The sequence below is a fragment of the Hyla sarda genome, chromosome 3, assembly GCF_029499605.1.
Source record: "Hyla sarda isolate aHylSar1 chromosome 3, aHylSar1.hap1, whole genome shotgun sequence".
Lineage (NCBI taxonomy): Eukaryota > Metazoa > Chordata > Amphibia > Anura > Hylidae > Hyla > Hyla sarda.
This window is the reverse complement of record NC_079191.1, coordinates 370,466,994-370,494,163: the sequence shown is the minus strand read 5'-3', so window position 1 is coordinate 370,494,163 and position 27,170 is coordinate 370,466,994. Positions and strand designations below refer to the sequence as shown.

The window sequence follows — 27,170 nt, the reverse complement described above, 5'->3', positions numbered from 1 at the left end:
GGATGACCGTTTTCCTTTAATAAAATGATGTAAATATCACATTCCATTGACTGTTACGACATCATAACATTTGAGAAAATGTACAGACTTTTAAGCTTGATATTATTGTCTCTTCCTCCCATAGAACATGAAACTGCTGGCTGATGCTAGATCTGCTCGACTGTATAGAGATGAGCTGGATGCACTCAGGGAAAAAGCAATTCGAGTTGACAAGCTTGAAAGTGAAGTGAGCCGATACAAAGAGCGGTTGCATGACATTGAGTTCTACAAGGCCAGGGTAGAGGTAAGTGCGTAATATGTTAAATGAAGTCCCAGATCCAATTTATTGCTAAAAAAAACTAAATAATAAAATTCTACAATTTAAATCTAGTTATAGATTAAAATCTAGAAGTGCAAACTAATGTCCCAAACATGGAGAACGTCCTATATTAGAATAGTGTAGTGCAATGAGTAATGATGTTGAGACAAGTAATTGCTGGTCAATATTACCTTATCCTGCTTCACTGCAAAACAATTACTAGAATGGTTGTACTAATAATATCTTTTTCCAATGTGACAAATGCATCTAATCTAAATATTGATTTAATTGTATTAAGGAACTACCAAATAGATAGGTTTCTATGTCCAGCGCATGGGCATCAGCTGCAGCTATTGCAGCTTTGTCCCAATCACATGCGCTTGAGGCCATTAATCTTAAAAGGTTTGGTGACCCCTTTAATATTGTGTTATTTATATAAAGCTCAGTTGTGTATCAGGAAGGTGACAGTGTTAAATATGTTCATACGTATGTGTTTAGGTAGTGAAATGGCTGCCTCACATGATCAATAAAGGTTCGATGCGAATTGGAAAAGGTGATATGGAAATGTTTTATATTGTCAGAATAAAGAGGCTTTCTCACTAAAGGCAGCCCTTTCTATGTGGATTTTTATAGCATATGAATGTTAAGGGCCATTGTCTTAGAGCCACTTAACGGGGACTTTGGTGGAAAACATTTTCTTTTTTAAATCAACTGGTGCCAGAAAGTTAAACAGATTTGTAAATTACTTATACATAAAAATCTTAATCCTTCCAGTACTTATCAGCTACTGTATGCTCCAGAGGAAGTTCTTTTCTTTTTGAATGTCCTTTCTGTCTGACCACAATGCTCTCTGCTGACACCTCTGTCCATGTCAGGAACTGTCCAGAGCAGGGGCAAATCCCTATAGCAAACCTCTTCTTTTCCGGACAGTTCCTGATATGGACAGAGGTGTCAGCAGAGAGCACTGTGATCAGACAGAAAATAACTGTACAACTTCTTCTTGAGCATACAGCTTCTGCTAAGTACTGGAAGTATTAAGATTTTAAATAGAAGTAATTTACAAATCTTTTTAACTTTCTGGCACCAGTTGATTTAAAAAAAAAAAAAATTCACCTGAGTACCCCTTTAAATCAAAGCTACTGCTCTGTCAGACATGACTTATGTATACATTGGTGGCCATTTAAAAGGCTACCCTGGAAAACATTACTCCTACATGAATGACGGCCGCAATGTCCCTTCTACAAAAAGCCAGACCCATTTTGATCAGCTCATCTCTGGATCAGCTTCATCACACAAGTCTGTACTAGATTTTTGCAATATTGTTGTTCTGTCCTGCGGAAGGAATCTAACTATTTGGAACATTTTAGGAACTTAAAGAAGACAATCAGGTACTTCTGGAAACAAAGAACATGTTGGAAGACCAGCTGGAAGGTGCTCGAACCCGCTCAGATAAACTACACGAGCTGGAGAAAGAGAATATACAGATGAAGGCTAGATTCCATGATTTAGAGATGGTAAGAGATCTTCTTGATCAGGGGCATAGCTGCAGAGGTAGCAGTCACACCAGGGCCCTGATGCCTAAGGGGGCCCCAAAGCACATCTGCCCCATAACAGACCAGTATTATTATTGCCATTTGGGGCCCTGTTGCACCTCTGTTCTTAATAATGGGTCCATTGTAGCTTTTTGATGGTGTGATAAATTTCTCATGATCAGTAGTTTATTTTGAAAATGATTCCAAAAGGAGAGAATGAACTGGCACTCCTATGATCTATTCATCATATTCAATGTATGGCCCCTTAGTTGGTAGATGCACTTTAACAATCACTGGTGAGGTGGTGGATAAAGCCTTAGCAAACAGACATCCAGTAATGATCCACAGTAAAGAGGAAAAGAGAGGATGTACTCACCATCTACTTCATCTGTGCTTTATTGAAATTCACGACATGGGGGTGCACAACGAGCGGGTACTTTCACAGGACGTCACACGGCGCTTCAGCCTATCACCGGCAGAGGCAGGACATTGCTGCGGCCCGTGATAGGCTGAAGCACCGTGTGACGTTCTGGGCTAAGGGAAGTAGGAAGTAGACAGCCTGCCCGACCGATCAGCTGTTGCAGAGTAGGAAGGTAAGTGAAGGTTTGTTTTCTCTTTTTTTGCAGCCCGGGTAGGATGGAATAGGAATAGTCCGAACCGGACCTCTCCTTTAATGTTTTGCCAAGATGTACAACAGAAAGAAGTTTTTGTATCTGACAGTGTCCATTTAATTTCCATAATGTGAATGAAAATGCATTATGTGTGCCCTAGCTAACTGTAATGTAGATGTCACTGTCCTGTTATGTATAGAACTTGTGACACAGAGATTTTAAAGTATTATACATGGTGGATGATAGATAAAGTATTAAATTATGTAATAAAATCCAAGTGTTTAGTTCTGTTATTTTGTATCACCGCTATATCAAAAAACTTTTTGTATGATTTGGTCAATCATAGAGTGAGTTAGCCCTTTATTTCTTTATAGTTTCTATTTGATAGTAGGATATTGTGGACTAATAGTATAATAATTTTCTCCATCTTTACCTATACACATACCGTATTCACTCTTGTTTTCTGGGTGTGTAACTTCTGTATATGTCCTTAGGAGCGTGACATGGACAGGAAGAGGATTGAGGAACTAATGGAGGAAAACATGACCTTGGAAATGGCGCAGAAGCAAAGCATGGATGAATCCTTACATCTTGGATGGGAACTGGAACAGCTGTCCAAAACCAGTGATCTTCCTGAAAGTAGGTGACCGTTCTGTCTATTTTGTTTTTAATCATTTCTGCAACGTGCAAAAGTGTCGGTAGAATTTTTCAGCAGCTGACTTACTGTAGTATCATGAGATTTCTAAAGATATTTAAAGGGAACCTGGCAGGTGTTTCATTCTACATGAATTATGGATGGAGGGTTTGATAATGCAATAAGCTATGATAAACTCTGAAATGCTTGATTATTTAATAGAAATCGTAGTTTTTCAAAGCTGCTGGGAAGAGGGTAACTAGTCACAGGAAGGCGGGCCCTGCCAGCTGCTCCCCGCTGTACCGACCTTGGGTGACACGTCTCTCCCTACTTTTGCATAGAGAAAAATTTGTCACTCAAAGCCCACAGAGAACAGCGACTGGGGACACCACCATGACTAGTTGCTCCATTTTTGGTAGCTTTTGAAACATAGATTTCTCTGAAATGCTCAGGCTGACTCTGTGGGTCATGTAGCATTAAACAGCCATTGGGTTAGGATGTGTGGGTGTTGACTCCTAAGCTGACAGGTGACAAATGAAACAACTGGATATTCTACACAAATAAATATTAGGTTGGCATGTCAAGAAGATATCATAAAAAGAGAGAATGGTAGGGGTCTGATTGCTGGGAACCATAACAGTGCTGACAAAGAGAGGGTTCGAGTTCTCAGTAGATAGTCAGCATTTGCAACCATTCTCCATTGATATCGATATGAGATACTGAAAAGCTAGAGAGAGCATAATTGTTTAATTAAATAGGCACTGTCATTAAAACAAATTTTTGCTATTGCACTACTTATGGTAAATAAAAAATATTTCTAATATACTTTGTTTAAAAAAAAAAAAGAAGTTTTCTATGTTTCATTTGTGCTTAAAAAAGCTCAAACACATTTTCCCCCATCTCATCCACAGACTTTGGACCGAAGTCCAAAAACAGGAAGTGCAGCCTAGAGTGCTGAGGGGGGTGTGTCTAACCAACAGCATATGGCAGTTAAGTGTGAGAGGAGCTATGATTGGATGAGGCTGGACACCCCCCCCCCCCCCCTCAGCACTCCAGGCTGCACTTTCTGTGTTTGGACTTTGGTCCAAAGTCTGTGTATAAGATGGGGAAAATGTTCTCTTGAGCTTTTTCAAGCACAAATAAAACATAGAAAACTTAGAAAACATTTTTTTTTAAACAAAATATATTAGAAATATTTTTTATCTACCATAAGGAGTGCAATAGCAAAAATTAGTTTTAATGAGTGTTACATTTTTTATTTTAAATCAACTTGTGCCAGAAAGTTAAACATATTTGTAAATTTCTTCTATTTAAAAATCTTAATCCTTCCAGTGCTTATCAGCAGCTATATGCTCCAGAGGAAGGTCTATTCTTTTTGAATTCTTAACTGACCACAGTGCTCTCTGCAGACACCTCTGTCCATTTTAGGAACTGTCCAGAGCAGAAGAGGTTTGCTATGGGGATTTGCTCCTACTCTGAACAGTTCCTAAAATGTACAGAGGTGTCAGCAGAGAGCACTGTGGTCAGACAGAAAATAATTAAAAAAGAAAAGAACATCCTCTGGAACATACAAGAGCTGATAAGCACTGGAAGGGTTAAGATTTTTAAATACAAGTAATTTACAAATCTTTTTAACTTTCTGGCCCCAGTTGATTTAAATGAAATCTTTTCCAGTGGAATACCCTTTTAACTTTAGCCTAGTGGCAGGGTTGATTTCAGGTAGAAGGTATTGGGTTAAGACTTTTTGACATGGGACAATAATCAGGCAAATAAGTGTTCTTAGTCTGCGCAAAAGGGCTAGCGATCAACTGAGCAAATGCTCATTCATCAGCTGATTCAATATTTTTGCGCGGCTACTTATATGATCTCTCAGCAGCACATTTTCCTATGTAAGCAGGTGTTATGCACCCAACAATGATGAAATTAAAGGGTCACAAGAAAGATCCAGTAATTTCTCATGTGGCCTGGCCACACAATTGGTCAAGCTTTGTAAAGACTCTGCAAACAAGCTCCAGTCACCAAGATCAGCATTATTTGCAGCCTGTCGGACCATGTAAGAGGGCCCTTACACCAGGTTTCCTTACATAATGAGATCATTGCAGGCACTGATTCTAGAGGGTTAGGACAAGTTGCTATGGTACCCATGTCATAAATGTCAAAATGTCATTTGTTTTTCTGCTCAACTCTGGACTTCGAGACTATTTATGCCCAAGAGAGTTGCCTATATTGCCCCACCATGCCTTGGGGTCAGTTACCTTCATACTTGCAATAATAAACACTATATACATCCATGCTGCCTATGTTTTAAAATAGTATAGAAATGCTTTTTTCATTTTATATGTCAGATCCTCAGCTGGGTTAGAAATCACACCGAAATGTTTTTTCTCAGACTCTCTCTAGTGAATACAATATTATAGATTCATTGTTCAGCTGTCAGTCCTGCAGTGGAATATCTTAAGTCTCAATCTGTAAATGACTGGTTAGATTTATTTATAATAAATTTATTAATAATAAATTGTGTCCACATTTAAGAAAGCAGACACAAAATACATTTTTAATGAAAAATGTTCTAAGTATAAGTTAAAAGTATTTTAAAAGGTATTAAGAGTAGGAATCATATTATATTTACTTTTTGAAGTATTCTTTTATACTTTTAAGTTGAAAAAGTTATAAATGTTTTTCAAAACCGTGTCATATTCTGTTATATCCCTTACATATTAAGTTGTGATCTTATATTGACTATGTCATATATGGTTGTTTTCTAGCACCACAGAAGTCTCTTGGACATGAAGTAAATGAGCTGACCTCCAGTCGTCTGTTAAAGCTAGAGATGGAAAACCAAACCTTGCTGACTACAGTAGAAGAGCTGAAGAGTGCTATGGGTTCTACAGAAGGTGCTAGTGCCAAATTACTAAAAATGGAAAAAGAAAACCAAAGACTATGCAAAAAGGTGTGTTATATCAAAGGGAAATCGGCATCATGGATCTTGTATATCTAATAGGGCTTAGATTGCACAAATATGTCCTTGTTACCTGTGGTTACCAAAAAGGCCAAAGATTTAATAATTCCAGTACAATTTTAGAAATTAAAATGGAATTGATGGAGAGCTTGAAGAGACAAACAATAGATTGTCTTCTATTTTTAGGTCACCCATATGTCAATTCCATTGCTGGTTTACAATCTGTATTTGCAATCCAATGTTATTACCATGGTAGACTAATGAAGATTGAATTCATAAGTGTACAGCTGAGCCATACACATCAGCCAATTCCACTGGCTGACCATCTAATAGTTATGGTAGCCCCTCGACTCTCCCCTCAAAGCAGTTGAATCTCCACTGCCCAATCCTTTTTGTCTGTGGCAGAAAAGTCGTCTCTTAAGGAGTCTGGCAGTGGCTGATGCTCTTCTCTCCATATTCATGGGCCGATCGGGTGAGGTAACTGTTGACCATATCAACATTAGACCAATACCTTTCTAAAGCTATTTATGTTCACATCACTCTTGGGCATTGTTTGGCCTGCCACTGTATCCCCCAGACTTTCTGATGTATATCTGGATGCATGAATTTGTTTTTATTGTAGTACTGAAAACTACTACTTTTACTTAAAGGAGTACTTTGAAGGAAAACAAAGTTTTCAAATCAACTGGTGCCAGAAAGTTAGACAAATTTGTAAATTACTTCAGTTTATCCTTCCAGTACTTATAAGCTGCTGTATGCACCAGGGGATTTTGTGTAGTTCTTTCCAGTCTGACCACAGTGCTTTCTGCTGACTTTTTTTTCCATTTTTTTCTTTTCGGGGTACCCCTTAAAGTACAGTTGAAAGGTATACTGGTTACATGTATGTCAAAAATACACTCTTTTGGGATATATTTGGTACATCCACATATGCACTAAACATGTATATGTGAATCAAGCCTTATCATATTAGAAAACTCACTTTTGATCATATCTATGAGATCCATAAAGCCCAGAGAGTGTTCCACTGATTTATCTCCTACCTGAATAATCTTGGATAATGAGTTTTATGCTAGACATTCACATATTCCCCGTTATTGGGCTTGACACAATGGTAAAACCTATATCAGTAGTTAGAATGTAACAAACCTGCAGTGACCTTTCGCTTTATTATAGCTTGAGAAAATAGAAGCTGAATTAAATCACGAGAGACAAACCATCGAGAGCAGCCAACATCTGAGCAGTGACCTTATGAAAGAGAAGTCACAGCTGGAGAAGATCATTGAGACACTGCGTGAGAACTCGGAGAGACAGGTATGGAGACACACAAGGCCCTCAATACCCAGACTAGCAGATGTCTTAGAGATTCAATTAGTGGGGGGGAAAAATGAATGACTTTACTAATAATGACCATTACTACAACTTCCTTTAAAGGTTTAGATAAAGAGACCACTGAGATCACTTGGTTTTCTTCAAATCTTAAAAGGTTAGTGTCATTAAAAACAACTTTTTACATGTTGTTCAGACATGTCAAAAGTTGTTGATCACAACAGGTCTCACTCCATTTTACTTTTTTAGGACTCTGTGTGTACTGTACAGGACCCTGAAGAAGCTCCTGTCCTCTACATAGACAGTGATTTACAGCTTCCAACAGCTCTTTTTTTACTTTATCTGTATTAGACACAAAGTATATATTCCAGATATCGGGGTGAATAGTAATATTAGTACAAAGAAACCACTTAGTACAGTAACAAACCCCTTACAATTGTACATACACTCATTTAATTGGAAAAAATGGAGTCACTTCAAAATATATATTGATCCAAAATACACACATTTTATTAGAAGTTACAATATAAAACAGAGGGATTCCACCCGGGGGATGGGGGGGGAGGGGTAAAAAAAATACATAAGGTGTCACTCAGGTGTCATTATTACAATATAATCACAGTGTATGGGCGTTACATGCATTTAAATAACAGCAAGTACAAACAGTCTGCATAAATCTACAATTGCCCAGGCCAAAAGACGGCTAACATCGTACAGCAACTCCTAAATTATTACTAACGGGTATCAGGACAATAGGACACCTGAAGCGACAGTCGGTTATACACTTATTTTTCTTTAATCCTCACTTTTTCCTATTTTTAGATGACATTTTGGGCTTCAGAACCAATTATCAGGTTTCCATAGACTTATGGTCTCAACATACAATGGTTTCAACATTCAATGGTTGTCCTGCAATTCATATTGTAACTTGAGGGACCACTGTAAAGGGACTCTGAACTCCACAATACTGGCTCTATGTAACAATTATCTGCGTATTATTTCTACACTGATCAGCATTCTGTTTTTCTCTCCCAGATCAAAGGGCTTGAACAAGAAAATGAGCATTTAAACCAAACCATTGCCTCATTGCGCCAACGCTCACAGATCGGGGCTGAGGCGAGAATGAAGGACATTGAAAAAGAAAACAAGATTCTTCACGAGTCCATCAAGGAAACAAGTGGTAAATTAAACAAGTTGGAATTTGAAAAGAAGCATTTGAAAAAGGAGCTTGAACACTACAAAGAAAAGGGGGAGAGGGCAGAGGAACTCGAAAAGGAGCTGAACAGAGTGGAGAAAGAAAATGAACATCTACAAAAGAAAATAACCAGTTTGAACATTGTCTGTGAAAAAACAGAATCCTTAGAACAAGAAAATGTAGGTTTAGAAATTGAAAACAGAAAGCTGAAGAAAACATTGGATAGCCTCAAAAACCTCAAATATCAGATGGAGTCATTGGAGAAGGAGAACAGTCAACTTGAGGAAGAGAACTTAGACCTGCGGAGAATTGTGGAGTCACTCAAAAGCACAAATATTAAGGTGGCTCAGCTGGAGCTGGAAAACAAGGAACTGGAGAGTGAGAAGGAACAATTGAGGAAAGGTATGGACCTCATGAAAGCATCTTGCAAGAAAATCGAGCATTTAGAAGTCAGCTACCAGGGACTAGACACCGAAAACCAAAGGTTACAGAAGGCTCTGGAAAACAGCAATAAAAAAATCCAACAACTCGAAAATGAACTACAAGACCTAGAGACAGAAAACCATACTCTGCAGAAGAACTTGGAAGAGCTGAAGATATCAAGTAAGAGGTTGGAACAACTAGAAAAGGAGCATAAGCTGCTGGAGCAAGAAACGTGTCAGCTAGAAAAGGACAAAAAACAACTAGAGAAAGAGAATAAAAGGTTACGTCAACAAGCGGAGATTAAAGACATCACACTGGAGGAGAACACTGCGAGGATCTCCAATCTGGAGAGGGAAAATAAGTTACTGTCCAAGGAAACAAGTGCATTCAAAGAATCATGTACTAGGCTTAAAGAACTGGAAATTGACAATAAGGAGCTTGTGAAAAGAGCGACCATTGACAAGAAAATGCTAATAACATTAAGAGAGGTAATCTGGTTAAAATTGTGTTTTGTTGCTGTACTGTACATATTCTATTGTTATATTCAAGAAAAATTGGTACCTTCTTTGAGGCAGTACACAAGGCATCTTAGGGATCTATTAGATGGTCTATGTATATGAGCATTCATCTCTAGGTCAGCGCTAGTGTACAGAGCCTATTTACCACTCAGCCAAGGAAAAAGAAAACAAGCTAATTTTTTGGCTGGTTTGACCCCTCAAAAAAAATTGGTTGTTGGTCACACATCTCATTGTATAATAGGTGTTATGCTGCTAACAGTGCAGGGCAGTATTACACAGGGCAGTATTGGCCTATTTAAAGGGGTACTCCACTGGCCAGCATTGGGAACTAAATGTTCCGAACGCTGTTTTTGCACTGCGGCGGTCGACCACACCCCTCATAGTAACATAGTTGATGCACCCCATGATTTTATTTGCCTTGGCAGCAGCTGCACGATACTGGTCACTACAGCTAAATTTACTGTTAACTAAGACTCCCAAATCCTTTTCCATGTCAGTCGTCCCAAGTGTGCTCCCATGTAATACATAATCCCAGACCGGATTTTTCTTCCCCATGTGCATTACCTTACATTTATCAGTGTTGAACCTCATCTGCCACTTCTCAAACCAAACCTCCAACCTATCCAGATCCATTTTTAACAGTGCACTGTCCTCTATAGTGTTTACCCCTTTACAGAGTTTAGTATCATCTGCAAAGTTTGCTACAAGGTCATTAAATATATTAAATAAGACAGGACCCAAGACTGACCCCTGTGGTACCCCACTAGTAACAGTCACTCAATCAGAATAAGTACCATTAATAACCACCCTCTGTTTCCTATTTCCGAGCCAGTGACTTACCCACTTACACACATTTTCCCCCAGCCCAACCCTTCTCATTTTATGTACCAATTTATTATGTGGCACCGTATCAAATGCTTTGGAAAAATCCAGATAAACAACATCCAACGATTGCCCCTGGTCCAGTCTGGAGCTCATCTCCTCATAAAAGCTGATCAGGTTAGTTAGACAGGACCGATCCCTCATAAAGCCAAGCTAATATGGAGTCATACATTTATTTTAATCAAGTTACTCCAAAATAGCATCTCTTAGAAAACCCTCAAACTATTTACATACAACCGAGGTTAAACTAACAGGTCTATAAATCCTGGGGTCACTTTTTGACCCTTTTTTAAATATTGGCACCACATTTGCTGTTTGCCAGTTCTGGGGAACAGTCCTGGTCACTATAGAGTCCTTGCATATTAAAAATAGGGGTCTGTCTATTACATTACTTAATTCCTTTAGAACACGGGGGGAATGCTGTTTGCACTGGTGATTTGTCTATTTTGATTTTTTGTATGTGGCACTGTACGTCTTCCTGGGTTAGACAGGTGACCTGTACTGGAGAGTTTACCTTATCACACTGTATTTCACCTGGCATTTCATTTTCCTCAGTGAATACAGTGGAGAAGAATTTGTTTGATATATTTGCTTTTTCTTGATCCCAGTCTATAATTTCTTCCTCATCATTAAAGGGCCAACACTTAAATTTTTGACCCTTTTGCTAAATATAGTTAAAGAACATTTTGGGGTTAGGTATAGTCTCTTTGGCAATGAATATTTCGGTTTCTATTTTTGCGGCATTTATCTGTTTTTTTCTCTATATCTTTTTAATGTTTCTTCACTGCCGTCCTGTTTCAGTAGTTTAAATGCTTTATTTTTGTCATTTATTGCCCCCTTAACATTTTTATTCATCCGTATTGGTTTTCTTTTATTCCTGACCCCTTTATTCCCATAAGGTATATATTCCTCTTACAGTGAGAATTTTAACTATTCTTAAAAGTCTCCCATTTAGTGTCAGTATTTTCGTTTTTGAGGACATTATCCCATTTATATTGTTACTACTGCCGCACCCCCTCCCATAGACTTGCGTTGAAGGGGCATGGTCATGACATCACGAGGGACATGGCTAACCCCTGCAGCGTGAAAACAGCGTTCAAAACATTTAGTTCTGAACGCTGGCCAGTGGAGTACCCCTGGGCACTTATACAGCACAGCCTCAACCTTACACAATAAGAAAGCAATTACTCTGAAAAAGTGCCCTCTATAGATTGGTGTCTCTGATATAGCTTATAGGGCAGCCACCTATAGGTGGCAGTAACGTGGCAGTGTACTTTCCACTGGAGGAAAGCTATTTTGCATATTTTTACCAGGGAACATTGCTCTTAAGAGTCCCTAATCTTCTATTAGATTTCTCCAAGGAAAATTGGAACTTTCTGTCAAACTGATAAAAAACTAAATGCAATTTTGAGGCCAAGCATAAATCTTTTATTATAGGATGTGCTTTCTGGAGGTTTCCAATAAAAAATATTTTTTTAAATCAATGCATACATTTACAGTATTTTCTTAATTTAGTTGAAGAACGTTCCGGAGGATCAGATTTCATGGTTAACCAGAGAATTTTATTCACGGAAGGAAGAAAGACAACTGTTGTCAGTTTTTGTTATCCGTCTTTCATATGTTTAAGACACAGCTGTCTGCTCTTATTTTGTCTTCATTCTTCAAGATAAAAGATATAAAAAACAATACAAGTCATAACGTTATTGGGGGGAAAATAAGATAGTTAATAAAATTAAATATAAGTGGAATTACTTTTTTTTTTATTCTATATGTGTGATTTTCTACAATGGGAATTTGTAGGATTGCTGCTTATACCTCTGCTATTAGCAGTTCTACAATGTTTTGCACCTCAATACAAAGTTCTTTCCCTTGTGTCATCCAATAAAATTGTTGGAGATTTGGAGAGGAAATTGTATTAAAGGCTTTAATAGCCATCTGCCGGCTATCAGTAATATTAGCAGGAAGTTAACCCCTGTGTTTCCTGCAAGATTTCAATAAGACTGAGAAACTCTTACAGTGGGGGGGGGGGGGGGGGGCAAACTGTTCTTCTGTTTAGTTTTTTAAAGGGATTTTCTGGGCAGAGAGGGCTTTTTTTTTTCCAAGCAGTGAAAATATTGAACAGTATAATTACCTAGCCTCATTTCCCACTGTTGCCATTTTCTCAACATTATGTGTGAACAGTAACTGCCTGCCCACAATAAAAGTAATGGAAGAAAAGGACAGCAGTGGGGACTGGGCACACAGGAAACCGGCAGTGGAGGGTATTGGGTTGGGTTAGTATACTTAGTAAGTAAAGTAAACTAGTTAGTTAGTAAACTCTATATTGCTTTCACTGCAGCCCGAACCACTTGGCAAAAAAAAACAAAAAAAAAAAACCCTGACTCACAAACCCTTCAAGATATGTCACAATTTTATATTAAGTTGGTTGTCCGCTTTGGACAATCCCTTTTGTTGGAAGCTGATCACAGGTTGTCCTGCAGGTTCCCTATCAATCAGCTGTAATCTGTTGGAAAACCTTAATGCATTTGCACTGTCCTCTGCTGTCCAGAACAGGAGATGCTTTTTTTGTAGTCTACCTGGGTTTGTGAAAATAGGCATTTTGAACCAGACAAAACTAAAACTTGGCAGTAATCCTAATCCAATGCATATTTATTTATTATGTTGAGGCTAAAAATAGTTTATTTAGATCTCTGTTAGGATGATAAAACAAGTTTAAATAATAACCATAGAAACACAGAATGTGTCGGCAGATAAGAACCATTTGGCCCATCTAGTTTGCCCAATATCTTAAATGTCCAATATCTATGAAAAGTCCCTAGCCCTATCTTATATAAAGGATAGCCTTATGCGTATCCCATGTATGCTTAAACTCCTTCACTGTATTTGCATAACCATGTTGGTCAGTTGACATATACTGTACCTGTAGACATTAGACCTGTACAGATTGTTTACTTTAAGTAATAACGGTTTGGTTAAAATGTTTAGGATTTGGTGAATGAGAAGGTGAAAACACAACAAACTAATAATGAACTGGAAAAACTAACCCATGAACTGGAAAAGATTGGACTGAATAAGGATCGTCTCCTACACGATGAGCAGACAAGTGATGATGATAGGTAAGCACAAAAACATTATAAAAAATGTTGCCAAAATTTATAACAATTTACGTAGTTTGACATCTGTGTTGATTTCAAGCTGAAAGTTATCTGCCCGAATCCTGCTTGAGCTTGTGGTGTATTGCCATGTATCTTCGATTATAGATTATACATGGCAGCATGCAAGATTTTTATTCTTAATAATTGTGGCAGGCTTAATTGGATGCTGTATTATGGAGGTATTCACTGCTTCTATGTAAGAACATGAGGGAGATTTATCAAAACCTGTCCAGAGGCAAAGTTGCTCAGTTGCCCGTAGCAACCAATCAGATTGCTTCTTTCATTTTTCAGAGGCATTTTCAGAAAGAAAAGAAGCAATCTGATTGGTTGCTATGGTCAACCCAGCAACTTTTCCCCTATAAAGGTTTTGATAAATCTTCCCCATGGTGCCTAACAGAGAAACCTTATGATAGCACACAGAGTGCCTAAGGATGTGTAATACTGACCTATAGGTACTCTGTGGTCTACCATACATGGTCCAGGCACTGCCATGAACATGAGCTCTAACATCTTTACTACCTCCAAAATATTCTTTATTAACATATGCATAAAGAGTGCAAGTAATAAGTATTGATACTCTATGTTAAAGGTGCATTCCAGCACCAAAAATGAATCCCCTATCCACAAAATAAACGATACGTCCGACTGTCCACACTAAATAGAGCAGTGGGTCGGCATTCACTTCATTCATTGTCAAGTGTCGGAGAGGCTGACATCATTAAGGCTTGGGAGATCTTGTTTATTATTAAGATAAGTGTTGCTATCACTGTTGTCACTCAGCAATCAGTGCCATATATGTCTGTAGAGAACCAGATTGTGCACACTGACTTTTCTTGGTCCCCTGATGAATCGACTATGTTTGAGGGAAAACATGTTGGGACCTTGGTGATGTTGCTTCTGTAAGTGTATAATATGAGACAGCATTGGAAAATTACTAACTGCTGGGTTTGAACTATTATATTGTTGTTTTGTTTTCTTAGAATAGGTTGTGAGTTAGGTGTATAGGCAGAAATGGAGGGCCCTTAGTTGGCCCACTGAGTCCGTACTCACCACATAGACTAGCGCCCAGGCAAACAACAGGGGTTAGGTTTCACAGCTGTGTCATTTTTTTTAGGACAACAACTCTTCATAGGCTTGGGAGTAGGTGTGTAGGGGATCATAGGGTCAGTATTAGGTTCTATGTCTACTGACTACATTATCTAGCCAAATTTAGGAGTATATGAAAGGGTATTGTTACTTTAAGTATAGTCGAAAAAAAAGTTCTATATGACCTATTGGAGGTTTAAGACGTAAGCAAGAACATCTGTTTTATGTCAATAATTATTTTCCCATTATCTAAGCTCCATACTTTCAGCCTTTGACATAGTGATGGGGTCATAAGGTTACATAACTATAAGTTAACCTAAAAAATAAAAGCAGACTGCATAATAACATGTAGTTCCTGCTGCTTTCATGTATTCATTCCAGTCATACCAATGGTGACAGGTGAAACTGCAGATTTATTTTTTGTATAGATATAGAAAATTTCTTGAATAATCTTAGAAATCAATAGTTTTATATTACAGTATAGCAGCAATGTCCTAGATTGTTTTTAAATATCCCAGCTAAACTTAGTTTTTCTACCGTACCTAATATGTTTCCATGACAGCTGGGTATTAGCCTTCTCTTAGATGTGGACACACAGGAGAATGGGAGCTTTCATGTGCTCCTGGTTACCAGAGCCAAAACAAGTAGAGTTATAGTGTACACAGGCCCAGCGCTACAGGGGCACCTAGCATGGAATTCTTACAGCTAAGGAGGGGATGCTGGGTATAAATGAATCTGCTGTGCTTCATCGGCTGTGAAATTGACCTTTTTCTTCTTTGGAAAAAAAAAATCCAAGAAACAAAAATACCTAAACCACAAGCAGTACAGTCTTCATTATAAGTTCTAAACATATTTCATATAAATTTGCATTGCTACACATAAAAAATTAAGGAATTATTCTCATGTTTAATTCTCCAAATTGTATACTGTGAATGGCCCGGGCCCATGTTATCTATATACTGGTATCACCTTTCACTGTAATCCTGCCTTTGACGATAAGGAGGACGCTGCTGATAAGTTTTCTCTACAGATTAGGAATTGTCAGCATACTATTAGGCCTAGTGGTCAGAATAAGAACCCCAATATTTCAGGCTAATTTTAAAGTATAGATAGTAAAATGGAAAATTTGAAAAAAATTGTCAAAAACTCTTTAAAACATTTTTTTACATAAAACTTTAATTTAAACAATGGGTCATTTTTCTGATTATATAATTTCTTTAAACAGCAGGTACAAGCTCCTGGAATCCAAAATAGAATCAACATTGAAGAAGTCACTTGAAATCAAAGAAGAAAAAATCGCTTCTCTTGAGGCACGGTTAGGAGAGTCGGCAAATTTTAACCAGCAACTCCGTCAGGAACTGAAAACTGTAAGTATACTTAGGTATGTTTGTTAGCAGTGGCATTTTGTCTGGGACTGTCCTGCAAAGGGCAGTAGAGACAAAGTTTGTTATTAAAGGGGTACTCCACCCCTAGACATCTTATCCCCTATCCAAAGGGAACCGCTGGAGGCCCTCAAGCTAATACCATCCCGACCACGAGAACGGAAGATCGTGATGTCACGACTCCGCCCCTGTGTGACGTCACACCCGCCCCCTCAATGCAAGTCTATGGGAGGGGGCGGGACAGCTGTCTTGTGGTCGGGATGGTATTAGCTTGAGGGTCTCCAGCGGTTTCGGAAACCGTTACAGAATGCGGGGGTCCCCAGCGGCAGGACCCCCGCCATCAGACATCTTATCCCCTATCCTTTGGATGGGGGATAAGATGTCTAGGGGTGGAGTACCCCTTTAAAAAAAGGTGGGGTTTCTTGGCAGAATTGGGCAGGGCTTAAAATGTCCCTAAATTTGGAAATAAAGTCTTGGTTAGAATGCCTATGTTGCAGATACCATTCAAAGTCAGAGTCCTATGCAGTTTAATATTATAGACCAAGTAGAAGAAAAGTTCCTTTAATTATTCATTATTGCTTCAGGTTTGTTTTTTCCATAGTTTTTTTTATGTTGCCCCTCTATTGTTTTTTTTGTGGTCACACCTTCACACCTTCAAGTATAGGTTATCAAAATTTAAGTCTGAGTCCCCTTTAATATATACAACAATAATGGTCTTAACATCATAATTCACTTTATTGTGTCCTCTCATAGTCCACAGTCTTGTGCTAATCTCAAGCTTTGTTCATCCTGAGCCTCCTGGTTTAGTTAAATAATTCTCCTACTGCTCTAAAATATGAATATAGGAAGAGAGGTAGGCTAATTTTAGGAAAGCTTAAATGTGCACTGTCATTTAAAAGACTTTTCATATGTCATAGAGACTTAGACCCTGACTGATTGCTAGAGTCGAGAAAAGTCCGTTCTATTCTGGCTCTGTGTGACCAAAACAGTCCTATAATGCAGGTCTATGGAACCATCTCTCTCCCATAGACATACTTGAAGCAGATTTGGCGCAGAGATCACAAAATAAAAGGCTTTATTACCCAGAATGCAACGTGTTTTGCGGCTAGTGGCCGCTTCCTTAGACTTGTCAAATACAACAGGAGCAGCTCATACATAGTACAGGGTTAACCCCTATTGAACCATTTAATTAGCAAGTAGTACAAAAAACATACAACAGAATGAGAAAAGAAAACTAAAACACATGATTATATCATTTTTATATAATATTGTTTTTATGATAACAGGAACAGCATTTTTGTCTAATAAGATATAATACAAAGTTCTTATATTTGCTTGTACCATTGATCTATGAAGATTTTGTTCAAATGACAGTGCCTATCTAACTAAAGTTAAGCTGCAATACCAGACACAGTCCATGGAAAAAAGTAGTTCTGATTCAATAAAAACATCAGGTCCTTTCTTCTATTCATGGACAATGTAGACATTTATAGATTTTGGCTGAATATGTTATTATCCCGTAGGTGAAGAAAAATTATGAAGCACTCAAACAGAGGCAAGAAGAAGAGAAGCTGGCACATAGCTCTCCCCCACGGCCTGGGGATGACTCTGTACCTGTGAGTAAGTGGGAGAGGGAGAGCCAGGAGACCACCAAGGAGTTGCTGAAGCTCAAGGATCGCTTAATAGAAATCGAAAGAAATGTAAGCTATAATTCTGGGTTTTAATGTATTAAATATTATTTTGAAATACAATTGCATAGAATAATTACTAGATATTGTTCATGGAGGTGCCCTAATAAAACTAAGTTTCAGGGTGCTTTACACCCACTTAGTGGCTACGAAAGAGAGAATGTGCACTAAATTCTAATAAACACTTTTATCTTGTGTGATTGGCAGAGGATTCAATAAACTGTACACTTTCCAGGAGTGATTAACATTAAATTAAAATTTAGGTCTCCATCCAGATGTACCATGGTATGGAATAGAGTATACAGAGATGACTGGTGTTACAGAGATGCCACCCATCTCTAAGAAACAATTATCTCTACTATCAATAAAAAAGTTAGAGCTCTGTGACAAGAAGAAAAGCACCAAGCCAGGAGCGTTGTGCTATATATAGTCATTGATTTAAAAAAAAAATTTCAGTACATTATCCCACATATACCATACTTAATACCCTTAAAGCCAGAATAGAAAAAAAAGCCATACTTAACCAACCCCATTTCCCAGCTTGTCCCCTTCAGCTCCCATCTGCTTCCCTCCCCTCCCCTGATCTTCTCTTTTCTTCCTGCTTCTAAAACAAGCGTATAGGGCAGGGCCTGTCCATTTAGCCAATCAATGGCCTAGGTGGGACACCGCTGTGGCCAGTAATTGGCTGATCCAACAGTTCCTGCTCAAAGTGCCCGTTTGGAAGCAGGAAAAAGAGAGAAGATCAGGGGAGGGGGTGGAAGCAAATAGGAGCTGAGGGAGACCGGGCATAGGTAAGTTTTTGTTTTTTCTATTCCTACCCAAGCTCCCCTGCAGAAGAGCACGGATAGATAACCCATTAAATGGTAAACATCAGTAAAACCAAGTTACTGCCTTTAGATGTGTACATTATCTTATAATTTGTTTGGTTACAACCTTATTAGTGTGAACTTATAAGTATGGAACTCATTGACATGTGTGCCATGGTTTTTAGTATAAACTGAAACCATGATGCAATGCCGAATCCATTGCAGACCAGATGCCAGCAGTACTCGGCATACTCAATGCTAAAGTGTCCATCAATTTGACAGGAAAGTAGCATTTCTTTTACTCCACCAATGATGGAATCTGCATATATATAACCCTAACCTTATATTTAAATTTCAGTTTAAATAATGCCCATGTCTGTTCTGTCTTTTTTCTTTCTTTCTCAGAATGCCACATTGCAGGCTGAGAAGCAAGCACTAAAAACTCAACTGAAACAACTGGAAACACAGAATGATAACTTACAAGCTCAGATCATGGCGCTCCAAAAACAAACAATATCGCTGCAAGAGCAAAACACAACACTGCAGACTCAAAATGCCAAGCTTCAGGTGAGTGATATCAGTGTTACATCAATGCATCCTGTACACACACTATGTGGCATTAAAAATGGAGAATATTGTGGTCTACTTTGTCAGAAGTCTGTTTTGGTGGAGACCAAGTGCTAAAACCTTCAGTGATTGCTAGAAGATAAATGCAGATAAACTCTACTGAACATTGTGCCCCTTCAGTCATGTTGGCAGTTTTTTACTTGTATGAAAAAGTCACAGAGATTAAAGGGGTACTCCAGCCCTAAAACATCTTATCCCCTATCCAAAGGATAGGGGATAAGATGCCTGATCGCGGGGGTCCCGCCACTGGGGTTTGCAGTGGTGGGACCCATCTTTTGAAGAACAAAAATCCAGACATACTTGATTTAAATCCTATTACAAATGTAACCTTATTGTTCTTTAAAAGCCAGAGCATAGACTGTGATTCTTTGAGGAAGCAGACAAATTTACACATTGCAGGTACAAAGTTGTACATGAAAGGTAAATCAAGGTTTGCCTCCCATCTCAGAAGCAGAATCAGCAGTTCAGTGCTTAGTGTAACCCCTTCCTTGCTGTGCTGCTTCACATAGCACCTTGTGAACTCAGTGCTTAAAGAGCACTGAACAGGCTGCACTATGCTTATGGATGATTTACAGTAGACTACTAGTTGTGCAAAGAGAAGGGGTTAATGCTGCACTGTCATAGCAGAGTAGAGTAAATTCTGTGCTGTGATTGGCCAAGCTCTTGTCCCACCCCCTGGAATGGAGAGAATGAAAAATAGCTGTGCAACATGGCAAGACCTCTCAGGGGCTTAATTTCAGCAGCAGGAGCACTAAAACCACATTGTCATCATTTTGAAGGGTTAATCAAATACCTGTCTTTTAAAATGACTGGTACACTGAAAATAAGAATACCCCCAAATGGCTTAAAATAAGAATCACTATACTCTCCTTTTAAAATGCCTATGTCACATGTTCCCAGTCTTGTTTACTAAAGAGCCACCATGACCTCTCATGTGACATGTGACCCTGCCGTCAGTTCCTGAATACAGTGGGGATGTCAAGTGCCAACTACTGTGATATTCCTAGAGATTCACAGACTCATCAGATCATATTACTTGTATCATTTATTTTCTCCCAAATGCATTTACAGGTTGAAAATTCTACATTGAACTCACAGAGCACGTCACTTATGAACCAAAATTCCCAGCTCCTGCTCCAGCAGTCAAGCTTAGAAAGTGAGAATGAATCTCTAGTGAAAGAACGAGAAGAACTGAAATCCATGTATGAGTTATTAGTAAAAGATCATGAGAAACTGGCACAAGTCCACGAGCGACAAGCGGCAGAATATGAATCGCTTATTTCTAAACATGGAAACCTGAAGTCCGCTCATAAAAACCTTGAGGTGGAACACAAAGATCTTGAGGACAGGTATTTTTTTGTTATACTATGTTCAAGGTCAAACAACTTATGTCACCTGACAGGAAGCTATTACCGTAATACATAACTATGGGTCAACTTTATATCTTTAAAGGGGTACTCCGGCGTTTAGACATCTTATCCCCTATCCAAAGGATAGGGGATAAGATGCCTGATCGCGGGGGTCCCGCTGCTGGGGACCCCCGTGATCTTGCACGCCGCACCCCGTTAAAATCAGTCCCCGGAGCGTGTTCGCTCCGGGTCTGATTACTGCCGATCACGGGGCCGGAGCATTGTGACGTCAAGGCTCCCCAGCGGCGGGACCCCCGCGATCAGGCATCTTATCCCCTATCCTTTGGATAGGGGATAAGATGTCTAAGCGCCGGAGTACCCCTTTAAATAACATATGCATTGCTACTGAACATTAAAAAATATGGTAAAGCAGCTTATTGCTAGTTGACTGGAATGCAAATCCTTTAAAAGGAAGCTAACTTTTTAAGCTGCTTTACGTACACTAAAGCCAATACACAGGGTTATAGTGCGGGTGAACCAGATTAAAATGTATTACTCGCCTGATCAATACCACTGTTTCGGGGATACACCTGGTATTAGGAGCCGGCATGCAGAGCTTCTCTGCCTTTATCCCCCCTGCTCCCATATTCTTGTCCACCTCGTGCTCACAGGGGGTATCCTTAATATTTATGAGGTAGGCGGGTATATGGGAGAAAAAGGAAGCTCTGTATGCTGGCTCCCGCCTCTATTGCGCAAAGCTGGCTATTTACATATTAGCAATGAAGGGAACAGTAGCACTGATCTGTGTAAGTAAAACATTATTTTAATCCAGTTCACCCGCACTTTAAAGGGGTGCTCCAGTGGAATTTTTTTTTTTAATCAAGTGGTACCAGAAAGTTAAACAGATTTGTAAATTACTTCTATTTAAAAATCTTAATCCTTCCAGTACTTTTCGATTGCTGTATTCTCCACAGGAAGTTCTATTCTCTTTGAATTTCTTTTCTGTCTGACCACAGTGCTCTCTGCTGACATTTTAGGAACTGTCCAGAGCAGAATAGGTTTGCTATGTGGATTTGCTCCTGCTCTGAACAGTTCCTGACATGGACAGATGTGTCAGCAGAGAGCACTGTGGTCAGACAGAAAATAAATTCCCCAAAAAATAAAAAAAAGTACGGGAAGGATTAAGATTTTTAAATGGAAGTAATTTACAAATCTGTTTACCTTTCTGGCACAGTTGATTTAAAAAAAATTGTGTTTCACCGGAGTACGCCTCTAACCTTGTGTATTGGATTAAGCGTGGGTGAACCAGCTGTTAGTTTTTAAAAAAAATACAGTGGCCAACATGCTCAGCTTCTTCTGCTCTATTATATGCTGCCTGCAGATCAGATGCTTCTCAGATCCCCTAAAAATGACAAAAGTGGACGGTTACAAGGGCCAGTTCTGCCTATAGGCAAAATAGGCAGGTGCCTAGAGTGCCCTATTGATGGGGCGACACTCTGCCTGCTGCAAAAAAAGTTAGTAGCCAGACAGCATCTGAAGCACCCACCGCTTATCCGAAGCACCCGCCAGGCCAGCACCACCGTCTCATTAATGTATGATTGTTACAGTGTGTCTTCCCAGTAGTAAGGAGATTACATAGGGAGAAGGTTTGCTACAGTGTGTCACCACTGTAGTAAAATGATTACATGAGGAGGAGGTTTGTTACAGTGTGTCACCCCAGTAGTAAGGAGATTACATGAAAAGGAGGTTTGTTACAGTGTGTCACCCCAGTAGTAAGGTGATTACATGGGGAGTCTGTTTGTTACAGTGTATCACCCTAGTAGTAAGGAGATTACATGAGGAGTGGGTTTGTTACAGTGTGTCACCCCAGTATTAATGAGATTACATGAGGAGGAGGTTTGTTACAGTGTATCACCCTAGTAGTAAGGAGATTACACGAGGAGTGGGTTTGTTACAGTGTGTCACCCCAGTAGTAAGGAGATTACATGAGGAGTGGGTTTGTTACAGTGTGTCACCCCAGTAGTAAGGTGATTACATGACAAGGAGGTTTGTTACAGTGTCTCACCCCAGTAGTAAGGGTGGGCATATCAAAGGATGGAGCCAATGGACGGGGTCAAGGGACGGCAAAATTAGCTTTAGCCCAGAGTGTCAAAAATCCTTGCACCAGCTCTGACGGTTACTATAAATTGTAATATAACTGTACACTTTAAACTTTGCCCACGGTAGTAAGAATATCTGTCCCTGTAGTATATAGTATTCCAGCTGTCACACAATGCAGCCACAGTAACATTTGCTTTCATTGATGTCCATAGATAGACGAAAATTATATCTTTAATTTCTGAGGAAAAAAAATAGGGACAAGCTTCCCTTCAGAACATGATTTAATTCGCTAGTACAGTATATACTCTGTAATTTGGCCATATACATTATTTTATCTGATAACAGTTTGTTGGGAATGAAAGTAATGATGAAGACAAACAGTCCATTGTGAGGGTTTCAGCTAGAAAACCACAAATATTTGTTTAGAAAGGGCTGAAGCAGTAGTAACCCTTGGAAGAGAGCCTTTTTATCTACTATAGAAAAGCCTCTAAAGTCTATATATACTGTATAAAAAAATACTGCATGCACTAATATGAGATGTATTAGTTAGGTTATATGCTATTGTCTTTTTTAGGTACAACCAGTTGCTAAAGCAAAAAGTTCATTTAGAAGACCTGGAAAAAGCTCTGAAAGAAGAACAGGCAAAAATGCTGCAAGAGAATAAGGAGCGTGAGATGCTGTCCTCAGACTATCAGCGGCTCACTGAAGAGCATGAAAGGTAATAGCTGGATTTGTTTATACGATTCTGAGTTTAGCATTTTTATATTTTTACAGTTTTTTAACTGCTAATGCCGTATTTTACACTTAAAAAAAATGACAGTTTTTTTTAAACAAAAAACAAAAATTACAGAATTATTTTGAGCCCTTTTTGATTTTAGGACACTTTTTGGCCTGCTTTAAATTTTTTATTTTTTTGCAGTTTTTTGGACTACAGCTTAAAAATATGCACTTACTTTTAGGCTATGTTCACTGACTGTTTTTCCCCCCTTTAAGCAGCTTAAAAAATATGGCGGTAAATAAGTTATGGGCGTCTTTTTGCTTGGTGTGCCAATTTAATTTTAGAGATGACTACACAAGTGAACAAAAAGACACTTTACTATTGAGTTCAGTAGATATCAATAGTAAGCACCCAAAGGGGTACTCCGCTGCTTGACATCTTATCCCCTTTCCAAAGCATAGGGGATAAGATTACTGATCACGAGGGTTCCACCGCTGAGGACCCCTGCGATCTCCGTGCTGCACCCGGCATTTGTTCAGAGCGTCGTGTTCAGCGCCGGAGGCCTGTGACGTCACGGCCGCGCCCCACTCGTAACGTCATGGCCACCCCCCCCTCAATGCAAGTCTATGGGAGGGGGTGCGACAGCCATCACGCCCCCTCCCATAGACTTGCATTCAGGGGGCATGGCCGTGACGTCACGAGCCTCTGCCCCGCATCACCAGTCATCTGGCACGGAGCAAAGTTCGCTCCGTGATCGCAGGGGTCCTTTGGATAGGTGATAAGATGTCTAGGGGCAGAGTACCCCTTTAAGTCCAAATCACCTATTAACACCTCTGCACAGATAAGGCCTGGCCTAGGCCCAAAGAGGAAAAGATATCCAGATCTGCGTGTGGTATAACGGTAGCTTTTATTTGCATCCAATAAAAATTACAACAAAACACTCTGTCGTGAGATGTCAAAAGTTTTGTTCGGCAGGGTTCTGAGTGTTCAGACCTCCACGGTCGAGAAGCACAGATTCATCTACCACCAGTGGTTAAAAACTGATGTGAACCTGAAAGATGGCATCCATAGGTATTCAATAGTTCAAGGAATAATTGTCCACCACATGTTTCTGCGGACCAACCATACTATCTACTATTGCACAACCTATTTAAAAAAAAAGTGAGTAAAAGGAAAAAATCTTGTCAATAAAAAGAAAATATTTTGACAGAGATTAAATAGGAATTCAATCCAAGAATATTTGTCCCTGATAAAGTGCTGCTAAAGCTTATTTTCCTGGCCGGTTTCTTGCTGAATGTAATAAACAGATATCAAATCATATCTAGTCAGCAGGCAGCAAAGTGCTCGATCAGCAGGATTATCTACTATATGAGCAGACTACGGAACGCTTCTTAAGTGGACACTACGGAGAATGGGATAAAGTCATTATTATATATCACACGAAAAAAATTCATGCTTCATGCTTCAAAGATTTCATGCATGTGAAGTAATTAAGTTTTTTTTTTTTTTTCTCAAACTATAGCATTTTTATTATATCAAAATAATAAAACCATTATATCAAAAATAAAACCATTAGTAAAAAACTATAAAATACTAAAATATTATACATTTTTTATCTCACATATAACATTTATTAGTGATATACAGAGTTTATTACCTTAAATGGGCACTCTCATTAAAACAAATTTTTGCTATTGCACGGCCTGCATTGTCAATCTGCTCCGTCTGCTTAGGGAACAGAGCAGTGATGAGGGCTGTCAATCACCCTGAGGGGGTGTGAATACAGCCGGAGCAGCAGGACTAGGTGAGTATAGCTCCCTGCCCAAGGGACTACTTACGAGACTACTTGCGGGACTACTTGCGTTTCATATTGTTGAATCTGGTGATGATAGGTTGCCTTTAATTAAAGAAGTACCAGTATTGTAATTTTTTATCCTAAAATGTGTAATAAATATGCTAACTTTTTATTTCTTTTTCAATTCTTTAGGCTTAATCATACCTATAGACAGCTACTACGTGAAAATGAAAGTCTTCAAAGTGACCATAAAAACCTAAAGACCTCAATAAACAGTGGAAAACTGGAGCAGACTCGACTAGAAGCTGAATTCTCCAGACTGAAAGAGAAATATCAGAAGTCAGATATCACAGTCACAAGTCTGACCAACCAGTGTGAGGTGAGCAATGGGTTAACTACATCTTTTCTTTAAAGTAATGGTTCTAATTAGACATCCCCCATCCATGTACCCTATAGGTTTGTGTGGATGACACAGAAGGGGCACCAAATAAAATGCAATATGATGTACTAAGTAATAGTATCACTAATAGGCCAGTCCCTGCCTTTCCATTCCCTCTGTGGTGCCAACAACAATGGAAAGGCATGACAAAAAAAGTTTCAGGACATGTTTGGATGACAAACTTTTGCGATATCCTTTATGGCTGAACCTCATAGGTTCATATATATTTTTTATATCCATGGCAGGACTGATGTAGGAATACTTTAGTGGAAAATAACTTATCCCCTATCCCAGAGATAGAGGATAAGTTATAGATCGCGGGGGTTCAAATCGCTGGGACCCTCTGTGATCCCCTGTACGGGGCCCGGCAGTCTGCATGAAGGGAGCGTTATGTCCCCACATGACGCGGTGGTTGACACGCCCCCTCAGTGTATCTCTATGGGATAAATGGGGGGCATGTCGCCATGTCATGCTGGGGACAGACATGCCCCCTTTCTGCGGACTGCCAGGACCTCGTACAGGAGATTGTGGGGGTCCCAGCGGTCAGACCCCCCGTGATCTATAACATATTCCCTATCCTTTGGATAGGGGATACGTTCTTTTCCACTACAGTATTCCCTGAACTAATTTTGAATATGTACCGCCATGACATGGAGGTTTAGAAAACGTTTAAAAAATATTATCTACATCAAGTGGAAGGCATAAACGATTTTTATAATAAATATTTTTTCCCTTGTTTTATATTTTTGAAGAATGCAGACCCCTATAACCTTTGTATTTGTAACATTTGTATGTAACCTTTTTTTTACTCTGCAGCTTCTACGTCAAGTGAAAGGAAACCTTGAAGAGGAGAACAGACATTTGATGGGCCAGAACCAAATCTTAGCATTACAAAACAAGACATTGCTGGACCAGAATATGGAAAGCAAAGATTTCTATCAAGTTGAACAAAGACAATATATGTAAGTTAATGTATTAAGACACACAATGCTTCATTTTTTATTTTTTTTACTTAATTAATAATAGATGTTTCAAAGTTATACAACAATGTAGCACAATAAAAAGAAAGGCAATGAAATATGGGGGAGATTTATCAAAACCTGTTCAGAGGAAAAGTTGCCCATAGCAACCAATCAGCGCGCTTCTTTTATTTTTAACAATGGGCAACTGGGCAACTTTTCCTCTGCACAGGTTTTGATAAATCTCCCACTATATGTTCTTGTCTTCTCGTACTCTCAACTTGATCATTCTGTGGAGAAGATTTATTCTTATTTATAAGGCTAGCAGTGTAATACAACTTTTAACAATTGTTGCATTGACTATGACGTTTTTCCCTGTCTCTTATTTTTATTACACAATACTTTCACAGGTAGCCCTATACTATGACTGCTTTCATATGTTTGGATATTTGGTGCCTTTTACCATTGGTAACACATGCATTGGTGCCCCTCCTGATATCCAGTATCCAGGGCACATACCCTGACAGTGTCCATAACCCCCAATTTGTCCATAACAAGTCTTCCTGTGGTTCTACTGAACTACATATAGATAGGCTCCTATAGTGATCTAAGACTGGTTCACTACAACTCTGGCAAGTTTGTGCATTGCAGCCATAATATGGATCCCAAAAAGAGGCCCATATTAATT

The 27,170-nt window shown here is 39.0% G+C and overlaps 1 protein-coding gene across 10 annotated transcripts in view; it reads left to right on the top strand.

Annotated features, from left to right (window-relative positions):
- The window catches only part of CCDC88A (coiled-coil domain containing 88A), a 215,999-nt gene that overhangs the window by 162,160 nt on the left and 26,669 nt on the right, over positions 1 to 27,170 (top strand). For all 10 annotated transcript variants that reach the window (XM_056567799.1, XM_056567798.1, XM_056567803.1 and 7 more), the window contains 14 exons: positions 125 to 283; positions 1,666 to 1,812; positions 2,936 to 3,080; positions 5,841 to 6,025; positions 7,208 to 7,345; positions 8,396 to 9,466; positions 13,364 to 13,494; positions 15,845 to 15,986; positions 17,525 to 17,701; positions 18,901 to 19,062; positions 20,194 to 20,471; positions 23,146 to 23,289; positions 25,277 to 25,463; positions 26,340 to 26,485. In XM_056567799.1, the coding sequence (XP_056423774.1) occupies positions 125 to 283; positions 1,666 to 1,812; positions 2,936 to 3,080; positions 5,841 to 6,025; positions 7,208 to 7,345; positions 8,396 to 9,466; positions 13,364 to 13,494; positions 15,845 to 15,986; positions 17,525 to 17,701; positions 18,901 to 19,062; positions 20,194 to 20,471; positions 23,146 to 23,289; positions 25,277 to 25,463; positions 26,340 to 26,485 (3,212 nt within the window). The remainder of the gene's footprint in view (positions 1 to 124; positions 284 to 1,665; positions 1,813 to 2,935; positions 3,081 to 5,840; positions 6,026 to 7,207; positions 7,346 to 8,395; positions 9,467 to 13,363; positions 13,495 to 15,844; positions 15,987 to 17,524; positions 17,702 to 18,900; positions 19,063 to 20,193; positions 20,472 to 23,145; positions 23,290 to 25,276; positions 25,464 to 26,339; positions 26,486 to 27,170) is intronic.